The sequence below is a fragment of the Cynara cardunculus genome (genome assembly GCF_001531365.2).
Source record: "Cynara cardunculus var. scolymus isolate 2C chromosome LG 2, CcrdV1, whole genome shotgun sequence".
NCBI classification, from domain to species: Eukaryota; Viridiplantae; Streptophyta; class Magnoliopsida; order Asterales; family Asteraceae; genus Cynara; species Cynara cardunculus.
Window position 1 is genome coordinate 30,365,025 of NC_037529.1, and position 24,681 is coordinate 30,389,705.

Consider the following 24,681-nt stretch of genomic DNA (forward strand, 5'->3'; position numbering starts at 1 on the left):
GGTTAACCGGTTTAAAAGGTAACAGGTTACCCATTGCTATTATGGGTAGATTTTTTAAAGTACAATGCCTTAATAAAAAATAATTTGAAAGTACATTGCTGTAATAAAGAAAAACAAAAGTAGAATGCTATAATAAGAAATTTTATGAAAGTAGGTTGCTATTTCATGTATTTAACCCATTAATATTTTAACTACTTACATTTACCTAATTTCTTTTACATTTTGTTATAAATTATTTTTACAAGTTTATAATATTTACTCATGTTATCATAGATTCTTTATAAAATGTATGCTGCTTCCATTTTATTCTTGCAAAATACGCCATATAATACACGGGTTTACGGATTCGAACCTAATGTATATATAGAGTTGTCATTGATGCCCACCGAAAGAACATGAACTGGATCGCACCTGATAATAACTACCTTTCAGCTGCTAAAAAGTAAAACCCCACTCAAGTTGGAATCTTCTGGATTCGGTACGGAATTCAAATCAGAGGCGGAAGTGCAGCAAGCAATTAGGAAATGGCGCCCAAGGCTAGCAAGAATCGTTATCCATCGCCGGATCCTCATGGAATCTTCTCCGGAATGGTCGTCTTCCTCTGTGACGATGGCGTTCAGAGACGTCGATTACAGGTTTTGGTCTTCTCTTTTTGCTGTTTAGATGTATGCATCGCGTTATGTTGGATGATGTTTGATTTTCTCGTGAAGATATGGAAGCAAAAGCTAGTGCAGATGGGAGCAATCGTGGAAGAAGAAGCTTTGTCCCGGAATGTGACTCATGTTTTTGCGGTTAATTCCGACTCACTTCGCCGGAAATTGGGTCCCAAACTATTGCAGCGCTTCGAAGGGGTACATGGCCTATTTACTATTGTCGGCAATTGACTGAATTTTTTCTTTATTTTGTTCACTTAAAAATCGATGGATTAGTGCTAGTTATCACTCTTGATGGCAGCTAGTTCGACAGAGGAAGTCACAAATTTAAATGGAATTCAGAAGGGGTGTAGTAAATTTAATATATGGATGCGAATGGTTGTTCAGTGAGATCTTTTGATGATCAAAACTAGTATATATTGGATTCAAAATGAGTATGATTTTTCTTTACAGTTTTAACACCAAGTTTTGTTTTTTCCCACTTATTACTGTTGTTTTATGGTTTAAGGTGGTTCCGTTATTATTATTAATAGTTAATGTTCCCTACATGGCTACACTTTTAATTTGAGGTCAAACCTCTCCTGAAAGTAAAATTCATGTGGATGTTGGTGGCATATTTAAAACGAAGTCCATGTTCATTATAGGTGTGAATACTATCAGGTTTAAAATGAGAATATAAGTGTTCTTCATTTTTTTCAGAATGTGGGATTTTCACTTATGAAGTTTGAAGTCTGCCATTCGAGACAGAAAAAAGGAGAAAATAATCTGCCTTGATTGGTGGTAGTAGTGGTTAAAATGGGGATTGTTTGAATCTACCTGACTCGTAACAAATTCATCTTGTCTAGATTCATGTTCTTATTAATATTATATTTTTTTAATGCCCATTATTCTTTGATCTAGCTGTTTCAGAAATAAAGGCGTAAGGTCTACCATCTTGCTTTTGATATAAATGAGAGGATGAAGATGATCTGGCACCATACTAGAGAAATTTAGATGACAAAATGAGTTGTTTTCACACTTGTTTCAATTATGCATACACACATATACGATCCATGTATGTGTTTGTGTTAACGCTGAATTGGTTTGCTAATGGAAGTGAACAATAGGAACAGGGACTTGCATTATTCCCCTTGTTACATTACTTTGCATATTTTCTATGTTAACAGCATTTCTAATTTTGTGGTGAGATGCTAGTTTTCATTTCTCTTCAAGTAACCACGTTAATAACTTATCTATGTTTGTCTTATTCTAATTTGACTAAGGCTTATGCATTTTGGATGATAAACATAATGTTCTAGGCTATTGCAGACCTGGACTATTCCGTTGTCTTATGGCATACTCCCTCCATCCCAAAAATGTTCAACACTTTTCTTTTTGGGTTGTCCCAAAAATGCAACATTTCTTTTTGGTAAGTTTTCATTCTAGGTTTACTTTTTGGATATTAGTAATCGTTACTTGAAATTAATTCCTTTAATTTTGTTCCACAAGGTTTTTCTGTTTTGTCCTTGTTTTTTAAGACATTTGATCAATAGCCAAACATTTTATTAAACTATGCAAGTCAAATGTTGCATTGTTTGGGAAGGAGAGAGTATGATGTTTTTGTCTCTTTTTATGGTGGTTGGGGTTGTAAATATGCTACTAACCAATGTTTATGATATTTTGCAGACTATTCTTTTTTATCAGTGGCTGGAGGACAGCTTGAGACTAGGAGAGAAAGTTAGCGAGGAATCATACACTATACAGTTGGGTTCATGCCAAAGTCCTCCAAAAAACTCACCTAATGAGAACTCTGTTGAATCTGCTGATGTGAAAATATCTAGTGACAACGAGTTACACCTGTATAAAAAGCTGAAACCCTCATCCATGAACTCAGAAAGTTCCAGTCCAGAAATGAAGGATAAGTCATTGAGCAACTCAGTTGATGTTGTTCCTCACACAGCTTATAGTTCTAAGAACAGCTTGTACCCTCGAAGGCCTTCAAGCATTAGCCCAGTCACTTCTAATGCTCAACAGAGTACTGTAAGACCTCTCCTTTTTACTAATGTATATGTGAATGTGGTTGGAGTTCGAATTTTTTTGATCTTCCAAAGTAAATAAGGTGCAACCATTTTCTTCTCATTGCCTTATTTTACTAGCCGTGCGTGACAGTGCTGTCGGAAGGGTTCTTTTCATTTTTTTTAGAGTATGTTTGTAAATAACATGCTTCATGTTTGTCACTCAGGTCGGTGCACCAGATGCTTCCTTGCCATATCACCCTCCTGATTTAAATAGAAATATTACCGAAATGTTTGGCAAACTAATCAATATATATAGAGGTAAAATGTCTTTTAGTGCTTTGCTTTTTTCTTTATGCACCTTACCTGTGTAGTACACAATGCTGTGACTAGTTTGGATGTACTTTCTCATGTGATCAAATTTCTTAGCTTTGGGTGATGACCGACGGTCCTTCAGCTATTACAAGGCAATTCCAATTATTGAAAGGTTGCCCTTTAAAATTGAAAGTGTGGATCAAGTCAAAGACTTGCCAGCTATTGGGAAGTCGATGCAGGATCATGTAAGTGAAAGATCTTGTAAAGATTCTTTACTCAAAATTGCACTTCCTCTACATTGCTATCTTTTTCATTTGTTTTATTTTCCATTGAAATAGATAGATACAGTGCACTGGTAAGGCTTACAAGTTGTCATGTCTTTTATTCTGGCTTTGGATAGACTAACCGAGGAATATACATGCTAATAATGAAGTGCAATCTATTGGTATCGATAGGGAAGTGGAAGGTACAATAAGCATAGCCTTGTGTTATGTACCCACATTAGGCCCACGCCCATCCATACTTGTTATTCTAGAAAGGGTTAGAAAGGGTATCTTGGGTAGTTACTTAGTTATAATAAATCTAGTATAAATAGAGGTGTCGACTGTGGAGGGGAGTAGAGGTATCTAGAAAATTGTTCATTGTTTTCTTTAGGAGAGACTAGCCTCTTGAATGCTAGAAACTGTTCCTTTTATTAGTAATTGGATCATCCAACAATTGTTCTTATCAATCGGTCCCTATTTTCATTGTTCAATCGGTTCAGTTCATAACAATTGGTATCAGAGCGGTACAAATCCATGGCTAGGGAATTGCAGTGGTCGTATTGTGTGTTTGATGCCATGGCCTGTGATGTGATTCCGCAGAAGAATGAATCATGGAAGAAGGAGGTGGTCGATATCCATTCCATTGTTGCCGACATTAAGCAACAATTTTGAGACCATATGATCGTGCTCAATCAGAAATTTAAGGAGATGATTCGTGAAGAGGCAAGTATCATTCGATCCTGATCGGGTTCTGCATCTAAAACCCAACGAAACTAGGGGGTTCTTCACTGTCGGAGATTGCGTCCGGAGGCTCCCCTCGAATGGTGAAGAGGCTATTCACACTTCTAACTTGAGCCATGATAACCTAAACATCACGACAATGGTTGGAAATGAGGAGGAGGGCATTCGTGACTAGTTCCGGATCTCGCACTAGGGTCATGATGACGAGTGGAGAAGAAAAGGAGGATAAAGAACTCACTGGAAGAAAGGAAGATAGAATGTTATATCCAACATTGAAGAGTTCAAATAGATAAAGAATAATCATCCTACCAATCAACGAGATTTAGGGTTACACCAAGGTCCAAACCTAGCACCACTGGACGTAGATTCTCCGCCGCTTTTGGTTGGTTCATCGAGGGACTCGACTACCGTCTCAAGTTCGACTGAGGAAGGCGTTGAGATTTGGACGGTTCTCTCGATCCACTATTCGTCCATCACAAACGTGGAGGAGAAAGGAGATAAGGTTTGGCCTAATCAACACAAGGCTCATGTAACGGCCCAAAATAGCATAAGCCCCATTGTGTGGCATATAGAGGATGAATCGATCGAGTCCTCCTGTGGAAATTGTTGGATCAACGATGAAGGAGCAATCTCCAGCAACAAATGATCAGGAAATCGCAAGTCTCATGGGGAAACGATCAAGAAGTGTGAGTTTAAGAACATTATTCCCCCTTCTGTTAAAACTCTATAATACTATAAACCAAAGCGTAATCCTACCTAGATTTCGATTTAGACCTAATCTGTATCCAAAACCCTCGTTGAATTCAACCACAACCGATTTCATAACTAGACCTAATCTAGATCCAAAACTAGCTTCGAATTCATATTCAAAACCAAACCTAAAACTGCCAAATCCATTACTTCAGCCATTTAGTACGACCACTTTGTTATTTCCTTGTCCAATATTAAGTTTCAATGGTGTTGATCAACTATTCTCTTCTCGCTCCTTGCTTTGTCTCTTGAGTTATCAATTGACTCAAAAATGCAAGGATTTTCTAAATTGATCTGGTATCAGTTTAGTCCATGAGGCAGTTTGGCAGAAGGATCGATATGATGGCTTCAGAGTCTGAGCTTTGGATTTGTTCTCCATCTCTTCAAGCAAGTTTAAATATGGACAACCTGCAAACAAGTGGCATGTACTGTCGTTTGTAGAAGCAGTGACCCGACTGTTTAGGAGGAATCAGAGTAGTGTTTTGTTTTGGAAGTGCTTGGTTGCAAGGTGTTTTCTCACGTCAGTTGATACATTTGCCTCACGCCTTTGGGAAGTTAATCGTGTATTGACGGGAGAAGCTACTTTTATAAGAAGAGAATTACTAAATGGTCCAAAGCCTGTTGTTCTTGCAGACTCCTTTGAACGGATGTCAATTCTTCATCAGTACTTAAGCTTTTCCATGAGGATTATAAGGAGTTTGAGTATAAGGTTTACTTTGAGCTCACACACCATGAGCTTCTACTAAAGAGAATCCTTGATGAGCAGCATGCTCGTTTGCGTGAGGCACACCATAATCGAGCAAAGGCTCACCTACAAACAGTTTTAAAGATTGTTGTGGGGTCAATGATGTTAGTGGGGAGAAATTTAGTAAAAACCATCTGGACTGTGGAATGCTTATCAATGACATGGAAAATGAAGATTGGTGATCTCACTATTAGAAGAAGAAAAGTGTGGGCTATATTGTTGGGTGAAGGCAGAAGTACGGGAGACAAATTTAATATTAAGAAAAGGACATATCTTTATGATATGAGATATGAGGAGAAAGACAAGGTTCTGGGTTGGGGTTTACCAGACCATTCAGATTAGGAAACAAAACTATTCTATTTGTTTCAAATTGTAAGACTGAACCGCTTGAGAACATTTATATACAAGGGAATTTGGATGAGTCTATAACTTGGCTGAATTACATGAATGGCAGACTGCTTGGGAGCCTTTGGACTTTGACGTTAGCAGCTGGTTGGGAAGATGTAGTAACTGGGCAGCAACAGTTTATTTTTTCTACCCACCTTGAGGACAAAGTGGTTCTTTGGGGGCGGGGTAATGTTATGTACCCACATTAGGCCCTATGCTGTTAATTGTGGTGCTATAGCAGTGAAATAGCGGTGCTATAGCTGTTAGAGGTCCTAGAGGAAATAGCGGTGAGCAATAGCTGTCGGAAATAGCGGTTCCGCTAATAGCGGCACTAATCACCGCAATTGGGCCGCAATTTTGACTTGCAATAGCGGTGTGAAAACCGCAATTAGGAGTTGGGCTTTAATTTGGCCTTTTAAAAGGTTTAGAGAAGTAGATTAAGGGATTACAAGCTAGGGGGCTGATTTCCATTTGCAATATTGGTGTGTAAACTTGCTATTTCTCTCTCATCTCTTCTATTGCAGTCTATAAGGGATTACAAGCTAGAGGCAGAGGTCTAGGAGAATTCATGCTCCACACCCGGAATCAAACACACAACTCGAATCACCCATTGTTCATATGGAAATCAATACCTAAATCAATCTCCATTTCGACATTATAATGAATTATAATTGATTTCAGAAACAAAAAGTGTCTTCAAGGCAGTGTGTAAGTACATATGTGATGGCTAACACTGTGTGTGCAAAAAATAAACCCAACAGTGGGTTTTCAATGAATGTCTTTTATCCTTCTTCCTGGCCTGTGCAATACAGTCATGTCTTGTGTATTGGGATTGGGAGACAAGCGAAGACAAATTTTTAGGGCTATTATCTAGTAAAGCAGTGTAAGTTGTATCATCAATAATCACCACCATGATGATGCCATCAAGCAAACATGCTTACAACTTCAAAGGGCAAAACCCACTATTTCCTCTGTGGTTATCAACCGGAATAGTACATTAGGGAAGTCATTAGAATTTAAAAATGGCATTATTATGCCTTGATCGGTTCCTGAGCTCCCATTGTGAAATCTCATCCGTCAACATATTTAAGTGTCTTTTATGTATGATCTGCTTTTCATGCCTTTTGGCTGTTTTCTTGTGTTTTCATCTCATCTCATCATCTCATGCTGCTTGGTTCTCTTTTCTTTCCTCACCTATGCCTGCTGGTCTGCTATTGATGTCGCTGGGTTTATCCCATAAATGTTGATATGTGGTCTTCTTGCTTGTTTATATTTTGGTGTATAACTTTTTTCATACGGTTACATATATCTTTTCATGTGTTGTGATTGTAATTTGTTTGCCATCTTCACTCTGTTTCAACCTGGGCATTTGGTGGCTGTACACAGAGTTATTCAATAGAACTCAGGCGAGTTTATGTTACTATAACATCTTATTAGCATGTAAAATTGATGTCCCTTATATGGACCATGGATCTGTTTTCTGTGATCATGAAATACCTTTTAAAAACTATAAACAGTAAAAACATCCGTAACTCCATTTGGTCATGCTTTAGAGCCTTCAATGATATCCTTACTTCGATGTCTATAATTTTAAGTCTTTTTTGTGCAGGTCAGAACATGAAGCGCTTTGAATTTAAAGTCACATTCTTGAGCCATAAATTTTTCATAGAAAGAATGAGAAAAACATTCTTATCATATTCACAGTGCATAATTTCTGATGGCAGTGTGGTTCTTTTATAGATACATGAGATCGTGACGACTGGGAAATTGTCCAAGTTGGAACACTTCGAGAGTGATGAAAAGGTGTTGAAAAGTTTTTTCACTGCTTTAATTTTAGTGGTGTTCTTGTGCCTTTTACTTACTCTGTCCCTGTTTGCATTGTAAAAGGTTCTTGTGAGTTGTGATCTAAATTGTCTTAAGACTCTTAGGGGCCGTTTACCAAATGCTTATCCGGGTAAGTGCTTACCAAATCACATTACATTAACGGATGAATATGGTAAGGACCAAGAATCTTACCCGGTAAGAGCGAGACAAGGACCAAGAGTCTTACCTGGTAAGTGAGGGCAACGACTCTTACCATGGGAAGTGCTTACCGGGTAAATTGTTGCATACGATGTCGTTTTGATGGATTAAAATCTTACTCGGTAAGTAAATGATAGTGTTAATTTTGCCGGTAAGCGCTTACCGAGTAAGTGTTTGGTAAACGGCCTTAGTCATGGTTCTAAAGAGAGGTTGAGGCGTACGCCTTGAGGTGTGCCCCTAGGCGAGGTAGCCCAAAATCGCACATGAGGCAGCGCCTCTGCGGGGTTGTATGGGTCATACGCCTCGCCCCACTGAGGTGTGGCTGAGGCGTGGGGTATGACCGTATGCGGCTTTAGGGTTTAAATAACCAACTTCCTCTTGCTTTGTCTCTACTCCCTATCCAGTTTCATCGTGCGTTGGAATCCTATATTTGTAGTGTGTTACATACAACCTTCAATAGACATGTGTAACTTTAGTTTTTATACAGCAAGCCATTTTTTTTTCTGGAGACGGGTTCCATTTTTATACAACATGCATTCTGTGGCTTTTCCTTTTCCTTTTCCTATGCGACTTCTCTGGCTTTTCTTCTTTTCCTATGCGGCTTCTCTTCTTTGATGTGTTACCTTAATTGGCTGGTTGATAAATATTAAAATATTAAAAATAAGTATTAATTACACATTAAAATACTTCGAGATTTCATCAACAAAAATTGTGATTTAAAATATTATTTAGTTTTCGTACTTTAAAATTGGTCTTAGTTTCGCTTTACACTAAGAGCTCATTCTTCAAGTAAAACAATATAAATCTATATGATGTTCTTAATAATGTCTTTTCCAAATTTGTATAGTAGTTTTGAAGGGGTTACCCTATGTAACTAGTTTATGTATTTACTTAGATGAAATGAAATGGAAAATCATTAAATTTACAAATCTCAAGATTCATATTTATTGTCATACACAAAGTCATTAAAATACGATGCTGAAATTAGAATAACTAGTTTTTGTTTTTTCTTCGAGGTTCACAAAGATTTCACGTGGTTGAATCACTGTACTTCTAGGTACGAACAATCAGCTTGTTTGGGGAAGTATGGGGCATTGGTCCAGCCACCGCATTGAAACTATATGAAAGAGGACACAGAAGTCTTGATGATTTAAAAAGTGACGATACACTGACAAATTCACAACGGCTAGGGTTGAAGTATTTTGAAGATATTAGAACAAGGATACCCCGTGATGAGGTCTGCATTCTAAGGTTTTGGAAAATCCTAACATTTGTGAAAATTCTTTTAACAAAGTTCTATGAAATCTAGTCGATACTTTGTGCATAGGTGCAAGAGATGGAGCACTTGCTACAAAATGCTGCAGAAGATGTTTTACCTGGAGTAAGTACTATCTTCTACGAACTATTTCTATGAATCTAGGATTGGCAATTCTAGTAGGACTCTTGCATTAATGTCTTCTATTTCAAAATATTGCTTTTCAATATTTTACCATTTTAGTAATTTTTGTTTTCAACTTAATATGTCCTTTTAAGATAATCATCGACTTATCGAGAGCCAAAATTTCTAACCTTTAGAAATTGAACTCATTGCCTTCAAGTTACATGGCTTTTGAATCTTGACTAGAAGAAGAGAAGATTTGCATGTTCAAGTAATAGACCATCGTAAGAATTAGTGTGTTAAAAATCATAAAGAAAATATAGTGATTGGCACCTAAACATCCTACTTTGCTTTTTATTGCAAACAACGTTGTTTATGTTAATGTGCAAAATGAAGCTTTGACCTTTGCAAGGTTGAGCGATTTTGGACAAAAAGTGCAAGTATTATGGTTATTTTGCTCTTAAATTTTTACCATTTGTCCAAAAAAAATTCATTCTTGCAAACTATGATGTTTTTGGCATTTTTACAACTATGGTTAGTTTGAATAATAAGCTTAGTACGTGGTTCAATCACCTTAAAGAAGTCAAAATATGAAATTGAAATAGAGAGCTCATATGTGAAGTATATACATTCAACAATATAAGTTGACCATGAGTTAAATAGATATTTAATCTCGTAGTTAGTAATGTCAAGTTTCCTTGCTTAGATGAGGAATTCCAAATCATTTAATATTATCAATCTCATCAAATGAAAATTTTAACATTCTCTATTTCGGGTCTAATATGTTGTATTTATGGGATTGAGTTGCATATATTGTTGTGGGTAGTATGCGTTTTAAATAGATACATAGATTTATAAGAGTAACTATCAAAAGATAAACATAAAAAGATAAAAGACTCCTATGATAATTCAATTTTGGTTATATCTAACTACAAATGGGTCACCTCTAGAACATGCATCACATGGTCATTAATTGATTCGTCAATATGGGAAAAAGTCTTATGATAATACATACTAAATCAAGTGTAATGATTTCCTTAACAAAACTATACAAGACATCTCGATACATTTTGTAAGATTGTTCGAGTGTTGAGGTTATTCTTGTCCATCAACCCCATGCTATAGTTTTTTTTTTTGTTATCCTAATTCAAATGGGTAATTTGAGTTTCTATGCTTACTGAGGCTCCGTATATCATAAATGTGCTGAATGTTACCGTTTGTTGAAAACTATGCTTATCTTTTTTTTAATGGAAAAATACCCTAAATATGCCTCATTAACTTCATAACTTCCCTTCTCTTCTCTCCCTCCGATTTTCTTTCTTTCTTCATAACTTCCCTTTTCTTCTCTCCCTCCGATCTTCTTTCTTTTTTCTCTCTATTTTATGAAGATTCCCATTTAGCAATGAAAATTGTTGAATTAGTATGATACCAAATGGGTTTTTTATTATGATGGATTGGTACAACATGATGAAGAGATAATAACAAAAAGGAGTTCGATACAGGGCACCACCACCATGCGGAAATCAAATCGTGAATTCACATCTGATGATGATTTCATGGAGCAACTATTGAGCTCATTGAACTTCATCAAGAATTTATCTTGCGACACATAGAGAATCCCTCGAGAACAATGAAAACCCATCTACCGAAAATGATTTCTTTTGGAAACTAAAGTTTTTCAATGGTTATTTATAAAGTTTGGAGGATTTAACATAGTAAAAAGCATGCTTATGACCAACCTGAATGTCAAAAGTCCAAAAAAGAAAGCATCTCTAGCTTCTTCCACTTCTTCCCTCATTAGAAACCCTCCCTCCTTTGCGGAGGCGTGAACATTCGCTATCAATGTGCTTTCACTAGAAAATGAGCCCGTCTTCTCAAAGAACAGCACGGCGTCACATTTTTTTTGTCCTTTACGCTTGCTTATTGATGAGATTCATTGCTTGACGAGACTTGATGGATTCCAACGGGTTTCAGTTGGACTCGACGAAGGCTTCGATCTTCATGGGACTCAACAACACAGTCTCACTTCACACAGCACGACGCCTTGCTATTTGTATTCATCCTTGTAACTTAACGAAACGAGGATCTCATGCTATCATTGAATGGCTAGCGAACTGCTATACTTAGGTATGGGGAAGAGGATCAAGTTGGCCCTTGGGGAAGAAAAACGTAGAGAGTGAAGTGTTACCTGATTTTGACGAGACAAATACATATCCGGATGATGAGGATGATGTTAAAGAAGTTGGTAGTGGATCTTGTTAGGGTAATAGCAAGTTCCAAGCTCAACAATCCAAGAAGCAAAAGGCGTGAAAGGCCCTATGGATGCTTTTAACCCTTCCACCAAATCAAGTTATCAAAAATATAAAAGGAAAGACAACCCAAACAACTATCAATTCAATTTGCAAAAAAGAGCTTAAGGACAAAGCTTGTAAGGAACTCACAAATTGGTTTTATGATGGTGGATTGCCATTTAATGCCTTAATTATGATAGCTTTCTTATAACTATGGAAGTAGTGGCACAATGTGGGACGAGTTTCAAGCCTCCTAGTTATAGTTATCACGTGGGTTGATTCCCCTACTTGATTAAATTGAAGTCAACCAATGAGATGATCAAGCAAGTTCATCATGAGCAATGGGCCAAGCATGGTTTGCTTTCTAATGTCTGATGAAATGATCAAGCAAGTTTATCTTGAGCAATTGGTTGATGGTGAGAAGAAGCTGATGATGGGATACATATATGAAGCCATAGATAGGGGAAAAGGAGGCAATTGCATGTTTGTTTAAAAACATAGAGAAAAAGTATAAGGTCTTTGCAATTGTTGACAAAAGATGGGGGTGTCAACTCCATCAACCTTGGCATGTGGCTGAGACTTATTTCAATCCATAATTGTTGAAAATGATGCAAAGGTGATGTCAGTGTTACTTAAAAAGCATTGAAAGGCTAGTGACAAGTCAAGGTGACCAAAATAAAGTTGCGGAGCAGTTGATGTCATATAGGAATGAGGAAGGTATATTTGGAATGCCTATTTGCGTACGACAAAGAGGCATAAAGTCTCACAATAAATTTCTACCACCTAAAATTAAATATTTTTTAGTTTATACATATTACATGGAATTATTTTTCACTTCATTAACCTTTGCATGCAGTTGAGTGGTGGGGTTTTTTCAGTAAACCAACTACTAAGTTGATTTCTTTTTTGCTATCAAAGTCCTTAACCTTACATGTAGTGCAATCAATTGTGATCATAATTGGAGCATATTTAGCCTTGTAAGTAACTAAACTGTAATAATAGTTGTTATAAGTTATAAATATGAAATATTGTACGGAATTTTAATTTTTAACTCTTGATTTGTATATTTGGTAGCTTCATAAAAAAAGGAGAAATAGACTTGAACAAGCTAGGCTCGCTCAACAAATGGTATATGTCAAATATAATGGAGCATTGAAGCTTCGATATGATCATTGTGATGTCATTGATCACATGTATTTAAATGACATTGATGAGAGCAATAAATGGTTAAGCGGAAGAATGTATGAGGATGACGAAGAAGAAGAGGATTATGTGTTTGAAGATGACTCATTGACATGGGTGATGTTGCTAGAGCTTTGAGAGCTTGTGAGCATAACTATAATGTTTGGAACAAAGTGAATGCTAGTGGAAGTGCAAGGGTGAAAGGGAAATTCGCTACTTCTAGTTCAAGATGTCAACTTATAGATGAAGAAAATGAGTTGAATTATCAGAGAAGAGTGACACTAAAGAAGAGATTTTGGCGAGTATAATTCAGAGAGAACATTGAAGAATAGACACTTATTATGATGATGAGGATTAAGGAGTGATTATGAGTCATGACTTTATTGAGCTATGCCGATATTAATGCCAATTGAAAATTGAATTGAACTATGTTTTATATAATGTGATTTGAGTTGTGTGTATGTGTGTGTATATATATTATATTTGATAAGATGTGCCTCGCATTCTTAAGGCACACCTAGGCCCGAGGACCCCTTTGTGCCTAAGTGTGCCTTGAGCCTTTAACAACTTTGCTTATAATTTCTCGAACCTCTTTGAACTCCATAAAACTAATTAATGGTCAACTGATAAATACGTCCAAATACAGGATAACAATTAAGTCCTAATATGACATGATATTCCATTATTATTGTCAAAAACTAAAATACTCCATCATTAAAACTAAAATACATTAAATCTTTATATTCAGAACTAAAATATTTAAATTATAATAAAAAAACATTGACTTAAACAAATTATACCCAAAAAAAGGAATTTTATTATCGTTAACTTGACACCAATATCGATATAATTTTCCAGGTTCTTTAACCGCGTCTTGAAATTAGCAAGATATGCTTAACCACCATGTGTAATTTCAATTTCTTTCAGACATAAATTTTAGAATTTTCTTTTTGATGAGAAATTGCATTAGTTTTTCATTCTCGGTTTACAATAAAATATTGCATCCTACTGCATTACATGGGTACACAACTAGTATTTTTTAGAGGATGGTAACATTGAGCATATCTCTGCCATAAGAGGCCTCATTAAGAATAGAATCTTAAATTTTTCATTCTAATTCTATTTCTCAAGATGATGTCATTATTGTTGTTTTTAATTGAAATTTATACATTATTTGTTTTCTATGCCTGTAAACTTATAATGCAGGTGAATGTTGTATGTGGAGGATCATTCAGACGTGGAAAGGCTACTTGTGGGGATATGGATATTGTGATTACACATCCTGATGGAGAAAGGTGCTATATCTAGAGTAACATTGTTTATGGTTACTACAAGAATATGCGGTTTTTTTGTCTTGGTTTCTGTTACATAGTCTGAGCCATAAAAATGTTGTATGTGACGATGTATGCACCAACAGTCCATGAGCCGGAAAAGATTTGTGTCGGTTCACTTAAGTATCAAGTTTACATGATTGCATTTACTTTTAACTTTTGTAGCCTTCTGCACAAGAATCTACATAGTCTGCATAATGCATTATAGCTGATGCTTTGCAATTGAACAAGCATGTAGAAATCGAACGCATGTCTAAAAAGCCTTGTCTTCTCATTTGTTTCAAATATACATGATATCTACATCTACAACTATTTTCTGGGTGCTGCCCAGTCTTATTATGTGCAGGTAATAAGCCAAAATAAAAATAAATTTGACTTTTGCATTTACGGTCATCTAGGGAAAAGTAATTTGATGACAATTGAGATAATAAATCTATGAACATAGGGTGAGGCTCTTTCTTTAAGTTGAGTTAGATGCGTAAATAGTTGATTCTAGAAAGTAGCAACTTGCAAGGGGAGCTATGCAAAGGTGACATAAGAAGCTATGCCGTCACAAAATTGTCGAAAACCCTACGAAGGGAATTTAATAGAATGAGATCCATTCTGCTTTATATTCTTACTAAAGTAAATTTGTCTTATAGTAGGCACAAATAGTTGATCAACTTTGGAAATGTTTTCAGTATATTTTCTTACCTTGTAAGAGTAGAATGAGCAAGGAGAAGGGCGTGTATTTTAAAGTATGAAGAAGAGATGTATACAAATTATAACACTCTTGCTTTTAAGGGTCTGTTAGGGAACACTTTATTTTAATGTTATTAAGGTTAGTGAATGGTTCTAGAGGATGCTGAAAGTACAAAGGGAAATCTAACTTCTGAATTAAAAAGTGGATCTAAATTTTCTAATGGCTTTGCTTGGATAGTTCACATTAGTTGCAAGCCGGTTTATGGAGGGGTTTTGATAGTTTACAATTGTGAAAGTGTCTGCAAGACAAGAAGAGCTTGAAGGATGGCATGTCTCCTTAGTTGCACTGTTTTGAGCTATGAGCATCCCAACTGATTACAACATTAGCTAGGTATTTCCAAATAACGATTGTTATTTTCCTTATATACTGGGAACAAGGAATACTGATTTAAATACTGAGAAAGCATCGGGAAATATACTTCTGTTAGGTTATTAATTGACAAACTTTTAGATAAACTGATATGGATACTACATTTAGCGTGCATCTTGGAGGAAAAAGTTGAAGGTATTAGGCTTGTAGACTATAGAAAGATAGCAACCTTAAAGTATTCCCGGTTGGTTCACTTCTAAATGGGTATGTGTGCGAAGTGTTGGAGAAAAAACTAATTTTCCTATATGTGGCCATTAAGTATCCCTTTTGTTCATGGTTTTGATGGTATTACCTATCGTTTAAATGGGGGAATATAATTTTTATACGGATATATGGCCACTTTTCCTACAAATGGATGGCATATTATCACATATTCTGATGGGGCATAATTTATCAACACTAAGGAAGATCCTCAACTACTTAGTCAAATGATTGAAATGTAGAGTATTTAGAGGTTTTGTGTATGTTATCTTTCTTCCTTCCTTTGTCAATACTGGGAGATACCAAGTTAAGTCATGGATAGTCTTATGTTCTGTCTATACCAAGGAATAAAAGTAATTGAAGGAAACAATCCATAGATTGTCAAAGACATTTGAAAAAATAATGTGTCCTATGAACCAAGCGAGCGTTGGGGATTTTCTATTCTTTTTTATTTGATGTGCTTTTCCAATAAGGATGTAGTTCTGCATTTCTGGGTAGCGCTTTCTTTGCAGAAATATTTGTGTCAACGTTCGTTACAAAATCAAACTGATGGTTCAAATGTCTAAATAGACAAGACTGAACTGATTCTGACGATCACAAACAAAGCATGCCTATTGATAAATACGGTGGCAGAATCTGCACCTTCTTGACTATACCTGCTGTTATACCCCGGGGAGTATGTTTAGATGGGTCAAAGAAAGGTGGGCCGAGTTAGGAAGTCAGATATGATAGTCTATTGTAGGAATGTACAAGTGGTTACTGCTCTGGTACAAGTTACTAAAGCAAGTTGACAAATCGGTTAGTTTGAATAGGGAGGTCGGGTTTGTGAATGCGGATCGATCAATTTAGTGTGTGCGTTTTTGGCGAAAGCCTTGAGAGACATCTGGCAGTCTTGAAGTGCCTGGAAAGCTATTGTAACCTTACGATTATGAGTAGTTAATAGAAATAATACCACCAATTCTTTTGTTATCAGTCCGGCGTGTATGAATTGGTACCAGAGTAGGACGATCTACGGGAAGATAAGGAACGTTTCATCAAGAGTTGACGATTTGGAAAAGAAAATTGATTCGATGCAAGCGGAAGTCGGCACCCTAAAGGAAAACGTGCAATTGTAGTGAAATAGATGGAGCTCTTAATGAAGATGCAGAAGACGAGATTGAGAAAGACGATGATTAAGGGTGCACCAAATTCGGAAGAGGAACCGCCAAATTCAGAAAGAAAATTGGAGGTTCCGATTTTCAATGGAACAGATATGGACAGTTGGATTTCGAGGACGAAACAGTATTTTGCAAGGTGATGAATCGGTTAGTTTAAATAGGGAGGTTGGGTTTGTGAGAGGGGATCGATCAATTTAGTGTGTGCGTTTTTGGCGAAAGCCTTGAGAGACATCTGGTAGTCTCGAAGTGCCTGGAAAGCTACTATAATCTTATGATTACGAATAGTTAATAGAAATAATACCACCAATTCTGTTGTTATCACGTGTATCAATTGGTATTTGAGCAGGACGAACTACGGGAGGATGAGAAACGTTTCATCAAGAGTTGACGATTTGGAAAAGAAAATCGATTCGGTGCAAGCAGAAGTCGGCACCCTAAAGGAAAACGTACAATTGTAGTGAAATAGATAGAGCTCTTAATGAAGATGCAGAAGACGAGATTGAGAAAGACAATGATTAAGGGTGCACCAAATTCGGAAGAGGAGCTGCCAAATTCAGAACGAAAATTGGAGGTTTTGATTTTCAATGGAACAGATCTGGACAGTTGGATTTCAACGACGAAACAATATTTTATGATGAAGAAATTGAGTGATGAACAGATTGAAGCATCGGCGATTGCGTTTGATGGCGTTGCACTTCGTTGGTTTCAATGGGAACATAAGAGGCGTACATTCAATAAGTGGACAAAATTGAAGACTGTTGCTATGGTAGTTTCGTTCATCTGAGGGTATGTACACCTTGTCCCTCATCGTGAATCAGGAAACTACTGATTTGACAGAGAAGACACAGGAGAGACGTCTGGTGGTTCCTACAACAACATAACAGAAATCGGTTGAGGTTGGGAGGCTCACCGACTCAAAATTACAACAGAAACAAGCTAGTTGCGTTTAAACTTTTCTCCCCAATCACAAATGTAAGAATGAACTACGTGTTTTGGTTGTACAAAAGGATGAGATTGGAATCAATAAAGAAATTGGGGAGGAGGGACATATGTTCAAGGAGGGAATTGATGAGGTGGAGATGTCATCAAAAGTCACTGTGGGGTTGTCAGACCAAAAAACAATGAAAATATCACAATTGTTGGGAAAGCAAGAAATTGTAATTCCTCACAGTTTTATATTGATTGTGTTATCACATAGGGTAGGATCATCAGTTAAGATGATGAAGACGTACGAACCCGTCAATGAGGAAAAGTTGGATTGCCACCATCACTACCACCAACGATAGCAACAACGCCGCATCCACCGTCACGCTCTGTCGAAGGATATTTATATGGTAAATATGTGGCACATTGGGAAATTGATCATGGAGAAGAGTGATTTTATGCAAGTAGTAGAGCAACCTTAAATCTCTTGATACCAATACACAACATAGGAGATGGTTTCGAGAAACGGAAGTCTAGAGGGGTATGTATTGTTCGAGTTGCTAGAACATCACTTGGGAAATTCCGTATTTCTTTTATAATTGTACCTACGACCAAACTTGGTTCATCACCATTGAATTTGCCCTAGAAAAGGCATATGTTGATCCAACGCCGGTTTCTAAAGTGTTGTTGAACAGGAAGCTCGTGGATGTGTACCTAACTCGGCCCTTCTATAAGCACACTCGGCATGTTGAGGTAACGTATCATGAATTAGATACCCTTGACCATCAAATTCAATATTACAAGAACCTGAAATGGATATGGAAGAATGATGAAACCGACATTCCCAATCGAATAGTTATCATGGATGGAAGTGAAGATGAGAACTGGTATGCAGTACATGAAGAGGCCAGTGTATCAGTGTACTTTCGAGCCCTTGGCGGAGTTTTTCAATGCAATGACAGACTCTGCTCAGACCAGTTCTGAAAAAAAAGGGGATTGTTGGCTGTCCAATCTGAGGTTAGGGATTCTAGAGATGGGAGCAAAATAATGGCGGTCAGTTTCTTGGAATGAGAGACAACTTTCTTAGGGTGTGGCTTGAAGCGGATTGGGAGGGTCATTTTTTCTTGAAACTAATTGGGGAGATTATGTTAGGCGGCTAAACAGTTCGTTTTCGTCTTACGAGATCTGGCATCAGAAAGAAAAGGTAGCCTGTTGTCTATTAATCTGATGGATGAAGCTGATAGATTCATGGGAACAAAAGTTAGCGGTCCTCAACTTTCAATTGCAGTAGTGTATCGGTTCCTTTTCTTTTTCTTTCCACCTTGAGGACAAGGTGAAAGTTCAGGAGCAGGTATTGCTAATACCCGGGGAGTGGTCAGATAAGTCAAAGAAAGGCGGGCTGGGTTAGGAAGTCAAATATACTAGTCTGGTAGGAATGTACAAGTGGTTATTGCTGTGGTACAAGTAGGTAAAGCAAGGTGATGAATCGATTAGTTTAAATAGGGAGGTTGGGTTTGTGAGAGGGGATCCATCAATTTAGTGGGTGCGTTTTTGGCGAAAGCCCTGTGAGACATCCGGCAGTCTCGAAGTGCCTGGGAAGCTAATGTAACCCTACGATTGTGAGTGGTTAATAGAAATAATACCACCAATTCTGTTGTTATCAGTCCGGCGTGCATCACATGCAGTGTAATTCTGAATGGTGAATGTTATAAGATATGTTATTGTTGAATATTGTTGATTATGAAGTGACTGATTTACCCAGAGTGATTTGGTAATACTTTATTAGTGGAGAACAAATTATTAGAGCCTACTAGGGAACATGGTGGTGGATTAAGTTTATGCTTCATTGAATTGACCCCCAAATACTTGAATTAATAATGGTTGTAGTAGCTGAACTCTATTTTTCCTTTCTATTTGTTGATCTGCACTAGAAATGCTCTTCAGCACTGATCAGTTTTCTTTTACAGCCATATAGGTTTTCTGCCAAAGTATGTAAACCATTTGAAAGATATGAACTTTTTAAGAGAGGATTTGGTCTTCAGTATTCACAGTGAGCAGGTAATGGTTAATGTTCCATCCTTGTTACCACTGAATAATTTCTATATTGTCTTCTACATATGGTAGTGTAATTTAAAATATGAATTACCAAAATGGAACCAGAGTGTTTCGTTGGTGGAATTGCTGGATCAAAATAATTAGTGGTTTTTCTTCTGTGATTTATACTGGAGGATGGTTTTGTTTCTCAACTCTTATCTGCTGTACAGGGTACTGATTCAGGGGTTGATACATACTTCGGTCTTTGCACATATCCTGGTCGGGAGCTGCGGCATCGCATTGATTTGAAGGTAGTATCTTTCATATTAATTGGATGCCATTATAGTTGGTATATGTATAATTTGAAGAATTCCACTCCATGCAACGCCAAAAAGGGGAGGGGGATAAATTTATGCTCTTCCCTAATAAGTGAATTAGATACACCCTTGGCTCTTTGTGACACGAAGGATACATCATAATGGTCTTAGGATGTGCTATGTATTAGTGTTGATATGATTTTGCTGAATCACAGGTCCTCGTTGGTTTCTTCTACTATTTTGTGAGGGAGTATTACTTTGATTTCAGCCTTTGCACAGTGCTTTCTAGAAACTCACAAATAAATATTTGTTGTTACATGTGACCAACATTCTTCTTTTAATCACCATAGAAGTATCAATGCCTATGTCATGGAGACCAAAGCAACGCTTGGTTAAATTACTGTCTGTTGTGAATTTCTCTACCTCAGAATACAAAGTACGCCCCATTATCCTGTGAAATGCCCCTTTTTTGGAAACTGTTGCTGTCATCATGAGTCAGACCAAAATATCCGGACGAGGCACCCAGCATAACTACTTAATTAAATAAATGCTTGTAAAGAATAAATTGCACCTGGTTCTCTTTGATCATTTGCTGGCAACCGAGATTATGATTAGGGCCAGTAATGTTTTTTTAGTACTCTTGTGACCAACGAAATAAGATCAAATTCCTGCAACCCAGCAGTTGACATCTGACAATGATAAATTCACAAGTCGCTTATGTTTATGGTACTGTAATTTATGTCAGTACTATTAACATAGTTGATATGTACATGATCAGATGTCAAACAATGGAACAACACATTTTTTGGTATTGTATTTTGCATTGGACTGATAGTTACATAGCAGTAAACATTCTGCAGCTGCAATATCCTTAACTGTGGTGTTGCATTTTGTGTTTTTAGGTAATTATTTCTGGTTGAAAGATGTATATCCCTGTTTAGAGTTCGACGGGTTTCACCTACAGCCTATTGGTTGCATCAGAGATGGACTTTCACTCTAGAATTGTTCCTTTTAACGGGGTGTTATGTATTTAGGATTCCTGTACCTGATAATATGATTGTCTGTTTATGAAATGAATCGGGTATAAATTATCAAACTATTAATGGTTCAGATATTGATTTGATGTATTTATCCATTTATAGGCCTCTTTTGTTAGAACAAACAAACATTGATATGAAGACTTTAAGGACTATATAATCTCCCTAATTGGTATGGGGTTATATTACATACCTAAATGGGATTTATAAGTATTTCAAATACTTAAAAGTGATGTTTCACTTCATATGACTCCTTTCTTATCTTCTAGGTGTACCCGAAAGATATATACCCTTTTGGGCTAATAGCATGGACGGGGAACGATGTGCTGAACAGAAGGTACATTGATTTTGGTTCCTCGATCTGATTTCTGTGATAGTGAATTGTCTTGAAAACATCAACTTTTTATGAATTATATGTGCACATTTTAAGATGATAGAAACCAATTGATCTTTACTGAGAGATCTGCATAAGATTTGTCTTCAGAAAGCCTTTGGAAATACCACGGTTTATTTATGGATTCATGGGAACAAATACAAAAATGCCGCATTAGCGTATTCGTGGCATGCCTGTATGCTCTTTCTGAACAAGAGATGGTCAAGTAGTGAAAAAACATTGTAAACATTTGGCGTAGGTGATGGGGTGTATAAAATCCTGTGCAAGAGCGGAAAGTTATAATGGTTTTTACACGCAATCTAAAGATGGTTAGATGTTCCATTGTTACAAGTAATGTTCATGATTTGATGTTAGTAGTCTACTGCTCCTTTGAATCAAACAAAACATGCATTCTGTTTCTTGTCCGGTGAAAATGCCGCACTGACCAGAAGATCGTCAAGTCATTGCGGCTTAAACACACGTTTTTTGAAGAAGCCATTTACAATAATATATAGGGAAAATGCCTATGAAAGCCACCAAACTTCTGCTGAAGTTTCATTTAGGCAACCCAACAACAGGAACTGCAATAGAGATCACCCAACTTTGCAATTGGTGTCATTTACACCAAGTCTGGCTAAAATGGCTTGAAATGACTAAACTACCCCTAACCTATGCTTGTATACTATGCTGTTAATTGCGGTGCTATACGGTGAAATATCCTAGAGGAAATAGCGGTGGGAAATAGCTGTTGCGCTAATAGCGGGCGCTAATCATGGTAATTGGGCCACAGTTTTGACTTGCAATAGCGATGTGGAAACCGCAATTAGGAGTTGGGCTTTAAGTTGGCCTTCTAAAGGATTTAGAGAAGTCGATTAAGGGATTACGGGCTAGGGGGCTGATTTTCATTTGCAATATTGGTGTGTAAACTCGCTATTCCTCTCTCATCTCTTCTATTCCTGTCTATATTTTGCATATTCTCTTCACAACTGTTGAAAAACTGACTGAAGGATCTGCATACTCAAGTTAGCACACACACTTCTACACGAGAACAAGAAAAAAGAACACAGATGGCGCTAAATGCCGTGTCTTTTGATTTCTGATCAAAGAAAAACTTACCTCACAAAAAGAGAGAAAAAGCCTATTTATATCCTACTTCTGGCTAAGGAATAGGTCCATGCCAACTTATTTGCGTAAAAGATCTGGACTCCACTACGTCCATGATGCCACCCCTAAAGACTTGGTCACCAACTTGACTAAGTCAGAGTTACATCCAACACTCACCCCCTCAATTCTGGCTTGAGCATGCGAGATCTTCAACGCCTAAGAGTTCTCGCATCTCTGTGAACTTCACCCTTGCAAGGGCCTTGTTCAGAATATCTGCACGTTGCTCTTCACTGCTCACATGTTCCACCAACACCAACCCCAACCCCTTTTCAATGCACTCACGGATGAAATGGAACTGAGTGTCGATGTGTTTACTTCTCCCATGGAACACCGGGTTCTTCATGAGTGCTATTGCAGACTACTTGTCTACGCGTAGCACTACTTTTGGCGCCCAACCTGTTAAGTCACCAAGTAAGCCTCTCAACCACAAGGCTTGACATGCTGCCGAAGTGGCGGCCATAAATTCTGCTTCACATGATGATAGCGCTGTCGTACTTTGCTTTTGAGAACACCATGTAACAGGAGCTCCAGAAAAATTGAACATCCCGGTGGTGCTTCTTCGATCATCCAGATCACCAACATGGTTGCTATCACTATACCCGATCAACTGTTGTCGCCACCCTTACGGTATTTAAGCCCATAATGAATCAGCCCCTTGACATACCTTAAGATATGTTTTACAGCTTGCAAATGACTTTGCTTTGGCGATTCCATGTACCTGCTAACCATTCCCACCACAAAGCTGATATCTGGTCGAGTATGGGTTAAATACCTCAAGCTTCCAATCAGACTTCGATACTCCGTTGCATTCACTAGTGTCCCTTCTTCATCTTTGGATAGCTGGAGCTTCGGTTCCATTGGATGCTTGGATGGATTGTAGTCCACCATTCCAGCCTGTTGCAGTATTTTCTTTGCATAACCAGTCTGTTTCAAAGTAATGCCGCAACAATCTTGTTGTACTTCAATACCAAGATAGTATGCGAGTATGCAAGGTCGCTCATTTCGAGTTTACCCTTCATTTGTTTTTTGAATGTATGGATTCTGCTTCACTAGTTCCTGTTACAAACAAGTCACCATCATAAACACCAACAATGAGCAATGAATCACGGGTACATCGCTTGTTCATGGGGGCACTTTTGAAATACAAGCTGCTTCAGCGTGTTATCAAGTCCGGTATTCCAAGCTCTAGGGGCCTGACGTAACCCATACGGAGCTTTGGATAATTTGTACACCATGTGCTCTTTCCCGGCTGTAGTAAACCCTTCTGGCTGACATACATACACCTCTTCCTTTGTAAGTGGTCGTGAAGAAATGCCGACTTAACATCGAGATGGTGAACTTGCTAATCCTCCCTGGCAGACAATGCCAATAATAAACGTACTGTCTCTAACCGTATTACAAGAGTAAATACTCCATCAAAATCTACTTCCTTTTGCTGCACATACCCTTTGGCCACCAACCTCGCCTTGTGTTTTGTCACCTCTCCAGCAGCATTTCTCTTCAACTTGAAGACCCATTTGAGACCAATCGGTTTGTGCCCTGTTGGCAGCTCCGTCAACTTCCAGGTTTGGTTCCTTTAGATTGATTCTATTTCATTTTGCATTGCTTCTTCCAATTCTTGTTACCAACAGCCGTATGGTAATTAGTCGGCTTGTCATAAGCTAATAACAAGTCCTCAGGGTCGAGTACAGCCGGTTGTGCCCTCGCATAGATGTCTACAAGGGATCTAAAACCTCGAACAAGTGTATCATCATAAGTGGAAGAATCGGGTGTACTTACAGGTGTCGGTGATGATGGTCCAGAGCCACAAGTGAGTGCGGTGCTGGGGACGTCGACATTTCTAGTGATGTGTCTGGTACAATGACTCCTGTCTCAATCCCACCAAGTTCGCCTTCTGCAACAAAAGTGTTTTCCGAGGCAGATTCAAATTGTTCACCTACGATGAATTCTACCCACTTCAAACCTTGGTAGTTTATTTTGCTATGATGTTCTGTCCAATTCCACTTCCTATTCTCTTTGAATGCTACATCTTGGCTCACACATGTTCTTCCTTATTGTTGGTCATAAAGCCGATGTGCTTTGCTCCTTGGTTTGACACCTAGATAGACCATGGGCGTGCTTCTATCATCAAGTTTAGTCATGCGAGCGGAGGGTACCTTCACATGTGCGGTGCAACCGAAAACCTTAAGGTGTTCAAGATTGGGTTTACTCCTTTGGTTGGAATTCGATTCAGTAGGTACACTGCATGTTGAACGCCTTCACCCCACATGGTTAGAGGAACGGTCATGGCTTTCAGTAAGCTCCTTGTAGT

The 24,681-nt window shown here is 37.7% G+C and overlaps 1 protein-coding gene across 7 annotated transcripts in view; it reads left to right on the forward strand.

The window, feature by feature from the left end:
- The first annotated feature begins 420 nt into the window (after nucleotides 1-420).
- Nucleotides 421-24,681, forward strand: part of LOC112505747 (DNA polymerase lambda) — a 32,162-nt gene continuing 7,901 nt past the window's right edge. For 2 of the 7 annotated variants that reach the window (XR_003068440.1, XM_025109702.1), the window contains exons 1-11: nucleotides 421-851; nucleotides 2,319-2,672; nucleotides 2,875-2,968; nucleotides 3,077-3,207; nucleotides 7,589-7,651; nucleotides 8,928-9,107; nucleotides 9,198-9,251; nucleotides 13,928-14,016; nucleotides 19,413-19,503; nucleotides 19,710-19,790; nucleotides 21,103-21,170. Coding sequence is in view for 5 of the 7 variants with exons in the window: in XM_025109702.1 (XP_024965470.1) it covers nucleotides 525-851; nucleotides 2,319-2,672; nucleotides 2,875-2,968; nucleotides 3,077-3,207; nucleotides 7,589-7,651; nucleotides 8,928-9,107; nucleotides 9,198-9,251; nucleotides 13,928-14,016; nucleotides 19,413-19,503; nucleotides 19,710-19,790; nucleotides 21,103-21,170 (1,532 nt within the window). In the remaining 2 variants the exon portion in view is untranslated. Of the gene's footprint in view, nucleotides 852-1,951; nucleotides 2,062-2,318; nucleotides 2,673-2,874; nucleotides 2,969-3,076; nucleotides 3,208-7,588; nucleotides 7,652-8,927; nucleotides 9,108-9,197; nucleotides 9,252-13,927; nucleotides 14,017-19,412; nucleotides 19,504-19,709; nucleotides 19,791-20,698; nucleotides 21,006-21,102; nucleotides 21,171-24,681 lie in introns of all 7 variants that reach the window. The other 5 variants (XM_025109704.1, XR_003068441.1, XM_025109703.1 and 2 more) reach the window with 5 other exon arrangements.